We start from the raw sequence: 6,000 nt of genomic DNA, 5'->3' as shown, positions 1-6,000 counted from the left end.
ATTAAAGGCAGGAAAAGTACACTTTTTCAGTTGGACTGCAGCTCCCTTCATCCCTCAAGCGGGCTCTGCTGGCTAAAGCTGATGGGAAGTTGTAATCAAACAACATTCAAAGAGGATCACATTCCCTTGGTCTGTATGATTTGTTATTCCTGTCTGAGGAAAAACCCCACAATTTCTTGATATTGGAATCCTAATATGCATATTAATAAGGCCTTTAGGTTGTTATTATTTTTAACTGTAGATTTAATACTGTTATTTTTGGCTACTTTAATGTAGACTTAACATTTTAGAAAGAGGAATGGTTACTCTTAAGACTAGTTGAGTATATAGCTGTGATCTCTCACAGTGGCCCATGACTAGAACACATTATTCATGCTAAATCACTGAAGAAATTACTGGTAACCTCTTCAGTGGAGATTGGGTGCTGCTCAGAGATCCTGTTCTAGGACAATCCATTTCTAAACATCACCTTTATGACTTCATCTTCTGAAAGAGATGTGTATTCCCATGTGTGCAACCTCCCACTGAATCTGAAAGATGCAGTTAAAATATGCATAACATTCAGTGTGTGTCTGTGTGTATTTCTAATAAATGTAATTATCTCCAATAAACTGCACTGCACCCATGTGATTTTTCTCTGTACAAACACATGCAAAAAACCGAAAACTATTAGCTCCTAAATCCCTGCATGAGGGCATCGGGAGATAACTAGGGCCATAAATTTGAAAGTGAATGGCACAAGTTCAAGCAATTACACTCCACAGAAGTATTGCAATCAAAATCAGCAAGAATAGAGCTACAGCCTTATCCAGCCATCCATATGGAGAACAGTGAGTTGCTCAGCATGTTTTCCCTCTGGGTGAAATGCTTCACTCAGATCTGTCAAGATGCCCTAAAAGCACCAATCATCTGCCTCCAGTTGCAGAAATGAAAGGCTTTATTCAGATTCCTGTCCCGACTCTCTACGGAGGGCCTTTCACATTCACTGGGATTAGGGGCACAGGACTTTTCACTTGAGAGAACATCTCTCTAGGAATCTCTAGGTCCACTAGCTCAACTCTATGGTCAACATCGGCTAGAAGCTGACCATAGAATTGTGTTGGAGGACCCAGAAATGCCTAGAGTAGTTTTCTCTAGTAATGCCAGGTCCTCCAGGACAAGTCTATGGCCAACTGCAGCAGAGTTGTGCTGGAGAACCTAGAGATTCCCAGTGAGACCATATTAATCAAATGTGCAAATAATCAAATCCACAAAAGTCAAACCCACAAATGTAGAGGGCTGACTCTATTTGTGCTTCCAATTAAGCAGCTGGTGTTACTCCTGGAAATTTGATTAGAGAGGCCAGTTACACACCGGCACTTTAGTGCGTGACGAGCACGCACTAGGGTTACAAACTCGTCACGCACTAAATGGCGGCGGCCCTTCCATACGGCCGCTGCCGTGAGGACGTCACGGCCGCGCCTCTAGACGGGGCGGCGCGGACGTGACGTCCTCAATCCGCGGCAGGGCACCTAGGGCGCCCTTTCTGCAGACCAGGAAGGAGCTCCGTTTCGGAGCTCCTTCCTGGTCCGTGGCGCCGCTTTGCTTCGCTGGGCGCAGCCTTCAGACGGCTGCGCCCAGCAAAGCAAGGGAGAAAGGGGCCAAGCGGCCCCTTTCTCCCCCTCCCCGCCGCCGCGGGGTGTCCTTGGGGCTTGAAGTCCCAGGGACACCCCTTTTCAGGCTGCGGGGAAGCGGCGTTTTGCTGCTTCCCCGCAGCCTGAAAAGTGGCGGATCGGGGCCTCAGCGGCTGCCGCTGTAGCCGCTGAAGCCCCGATACTCTGGGGAAAGGGGCGGGTCCAGACCGCCCCAAATGGGCGGTCTATAACCCGCCATTGTGTATCTGCAGCCGTCTTCTTGACATGATTTGACAGAATGCACTTACACCTCTAGGATTCAGTTTCTTACACATATGTACAGAAATTTGTTTCTGTGTGTGTGCATACCCCCACTTGGATCCAAGCATGAGACTGCTATCCTAAACACACTTACTGGGAAGAAACACTGAAATAAATGATACTAGTTCCTAGTAAACAAACATGATTAGGACCACGCATTAAGTCTAAAGAATGATACTGTGGCGCACTACATTAAAGGAACACTTTGGTGCAAGTTGACTGATTCCACAAATCGGGGGCAAGTTCATCTTGTGCTCTACATAAAATTAATTTTGTGCTCACAATTTATTATGAAATCAATAGTTTTACCTACATTTTAAAAAATGCTTCCAAGGTTTATAGGGGAATTATGTTTGCCATATAAGAATGTGAAGACTAGAAAGTGCTGTGATTATTATATAGACAGAAAATGAAAAATAACCCTTATTCACACTGTTGTATTTCCAAAAATATATTTACAGTCTATTACAAAGATTACAAATGGAAGTGTCTATGTAATGGGATTATGTTATTTCAAAGATTTTTTGTTCATTTGTCTTTTTTTTTTACAGATTTCTTTAACAAAGGGGGAAAGGAAGAATAAAAAAGAATTAGTATAATCAAAGTGATTTTTCTAACCAACCAAATAAATAAAATGACAAATAACACTGTACAGTGCTCTAAAAGAAAACAACAACAACAACAACAACAACAATAATAATAAGGGGGGAGGAGGAGGGGAAGTAAGTGGTTCCAATGTCATCAGGGCAATGAATCTGCTCTGGGTTTTAGTTCAAACTTTAAATGAGTTATCCAAAATGCTGAATCTTATCCCCCCATATGCTCAGCCCCTTCAATGCTCCTAAAACCTGGAGTAAATTCACCACTCATAGGAACTGCAGCCACCAACCTCCCCCAGTGGAGAATGATCTCAGTTTTCTGAAGCTATCTTTGGTCCTAAATGTGGGAGAAAACATTATGTAGCACTGAAAAACATGTTCTTCTTTGTGATGCTCTGTAAGTAAAATAGAAAAATATAGTGCATTTTCAATGTATTCAGAGCTCACTGCACAGAAATGTGTGTACAAAACAAGACAGTATAAATAAAATGTACAAGTTTTACAAAGGAACATTTACAGGTTATTTCTTCTTTTTTGTGTGGATGACCACATTATCTAACGAGATTTAATTTATATGACTGATCCCTGGGATCTTTCTCTATGAAAACCAACGGGAGCAGCCCAGTTCTCTTTGGAAGTACAGCTGTTCACTGCTGGGGTAGCTCACGATTTGCAAGATATTTTTGACAGCATTAATCACCTGTTTCGTATATATTCCTGCAACACACTTTGTTATTGCTTATGGTAATTTTACATTTCACTCAACTCAAGTACGCATATATTAAATTAAAACTGGTATTTTTTCCAAAAAAGAGTTCTCTCACTCAATAGCTACCTTTCAGTCAGACATCTCAAAGAAAAATGTGTCTAGAGCAGCTTGTAAAAAAAACCCAACAATCCTTGAAATTTTGAACTGCCACTTGCCTTACACTCTACAGCTCTCATAGAAAATCCAAAGGCACCAACTGAGAAATATCTCCTGTACAAAACCTACAGCTGTTGTTTTACCTTTCATTCATTTCAACAGGGCATGTACAGGAGGAGTGCAATCAAGAGGTTTGGGAGCACTTGCATCCCATGAAACCACTGGGACATCATACCACCACTGTTCTCAAATCACACTGATTTCAGTAAAGTGTATCTTACTTTCTCTGTCTTGATTGAACTCTTATCTGAAAAGTTGACATCCAGAGAAATCTAGATTACTCCTAGATGGTATGTTACTGGCAGCAGCGTAGGTAGAAGAGAATCATCTTCCCTCCATTGGCAAATAAACTCATATACAAAGGGGCCCAGGGTTTCTCCTACAGTGAATACAGTACTTTTGTCTAACAAAGGAAATGAAAATTAATAAGAACTTGTCGCAAGCCCAGGGAGAATGCATCACTGAATGTTGACATATAGAAAATCATCCATATGAGAGACATCATATATGAGCTCATGTGCACACCAGTTCCTCCACCAGAGGATGGTAACATGTGAACTGAGATGGTCTACACTGAAATCAGTGAAATTTAAGCATTCATAAAAATTAGTTCCTGCTAACTCAAGTGAGGTGTACATGTGCCTACTATTCTTTTGATTGCACTCCAAGATCTTTTATTTTTGCAGGAAGGACTACATTCAACTTAATCTCATATTTAACCATGCCCATTGTTTCTCCTTGACCTTCTAATGTGGATTATTGAAAAGAAAAACACATGACAAAAACACACAACAATATACCTCCAATGTGCTCTGATTAAAAGGCTAGGCAACACTACAGTACAGTACCTGTTTTTTTGTTTTGTTTTGACACACCTACAATCAATCATTCAGTGAAAGGGGCTGAAACAAATTTAAAGTTGAAGATGTACAGATTTCATTTAATCTAGGCAACCAATTTAAAGTCATCTTTCAAACCATTCTTTTAAACGTGCCTAGGATTTCTTAGGGAACATTATTGCTAGGTTCTCCATTTATTCATTTCCTGTTTAAAGAGAAGGTATGTGATAAGTCATACAAAATTATTTTCAAAAATATCAGAACTCTCCCTATTTTTTTCCTGATTTCCTGCCAATTAGCAAACCACATCAATGTGGTGTGGAATTAACAGACAAAAGTAACTTCCATAAAGAAAACCCTGTCCTAACCCCACTTCACCCCACTCAGTAGCTAGCTTGATACACATTTCTCAGTTACACTTTTGTGTCTGTAGAAATTCATACAATCTTTCAGAAGTCCCCAGTGTAATAATGTGTCATATGCTTAGCACTAAGAAGGCCCAAAGATATAAATGTCTAACTAAAGGAAGGTCTATATGAAAAAGGAACACAAATGATTTCTTAAAAATAAAAAGAGCTTGAAATCAAAGGTTTGAGGAAAATATCTTGTTGACTTTAACAATAATATCATGATTTTTTATCTGACAAATATATTCTTTCTTTCATTTTAAAATCCTCTATGTACACTTTAAAAAGTCCATTAGATAAAAAGGAGGTTAGAGAGTTCAAGGTGTTCGTAGGTGTTTCAGGTAGTACTTTGTTTATTGTCACTGCTTTCGTTGCCGCCATCGGTGGATCCATTTTCCCTTTTTAAGTAACTGTCTGGTGGCACTTAGGAGTTCAAGTCTGTAGGTGCTTCTTGTGAGCCTTCTGTTGTCTGCAGGAAGGACCCAGAAAAATCTTCTAGCAGCACTTCATGTAGACAGAAGGCTGGCACTGTTCTCTCAAGTCTGTCACCTCCCTCATAGGGGAGAAATGTTTATCACACTTGGATGCCAGTGCCATGCAAATGTAACATTTGTGCTCTCATAGTCTGAATGCTGCTCATTATCTTCTTTTGATGGCCAACCAAAGTGATGCCTAGGCTCATAATATCACTAGAGGAAGGAGAAAAAAAGGTCCAAAATTAGATATTTAACAGATAGAATATATGGAGCAAACGGGAAGAACAGCAAAATACATAGAATTAACTTTTTAAAAACACCTAGGATGTCAGTATGGCCATGCCTGATTTTTTTAGTATCCACTTTATGCTTCAAGAGGCTTATGGGTGATAAAGACCACAGTGGACAAAAATGAATGAAATATATAATTTACAATTGTTGCTATCTTTTCAGAAAATGGCAGATGTTCTGCAGGTGGACTGCCATGTCCTTCAAAGGATATAGGATAAACTTTGTCCTGAGTCATAGGTGTGGGATGAGGGAGGAAGCTACTTAGTGCAGTGAGTTATTTTCTTTTTTGTCTAAGAGCCCAGCAGCACAGTTCCTCTGATTTCAGAGAGGCTTGTTTTAAAGCAAGTGGGTACACAGAACTGCAGCCTGGAATACTTAATATCCTCGAAGGTCAGTTTGAACAACACCTTTTACGTAGTATGTGTAGCAAAGAAAAGCAGCTGAGCACAGTCTCCAGGGGCTAAAGAAGTGGTGTTGGATAGATTTGTGACTCACATAGATTTTTAGGGCATAATTCCTTAACTCTAAG

General features: G+C 40.2%; 1 protein-coding gene across 9 annotated transcripts in view; it reads right to left on the bottom strand.

Moving 5' to 3' along the window:
- Positions 1-2,427: 2,427 nt before the first annotated feature.
- The window catches only part of EPHA7 (EPH receptor A7), a 205,641-nt gene continuing 202,068 nt past the window's right edge, over positions 2,428-6,000 (bottom strand). For 7 of the 9 annotated variants that reach the window (XM_089530707.1, XM_089530709.1, XM_089530714.1 and 4 more), the window contains one exon: positions 2,428-5,393. In XM_089530707.1, coding sequence (XP_089386833.1) covers positions 5,279-5,393 — 115 coding nt within the window. In that variant the 3' untranslated portion in view covers positions 2,428-5,278. The remainder of the gene's footprint in view (positions 5,394-6,000) is intronic. The other 2 variants (XR_016281768.1, XM_089530715.1) reach the window with 1 other exon arrangement.

Source organism: Sceloporus occidentalis, unplaced genomic scaffold (genome assembly GCF_023333645.1).
Source record: "Sceloporus occidentalis isolate IW3139 unplaced genomic scaffold, rSceOcc1.0.p SCAF_6, whole genome shotgun sequence".
NCBI lineage: Eukaryota > Metazoa > Chordata > Lepidosauria > Squamata > Phrynosomatidae > Sceloporus > Sceloporus occidentalis.
The sequence above is the reverse complement of the archived record's forward strand: the minus strand, read 5'-3'. Positions and strand labels throughout refer to the sequence as shown.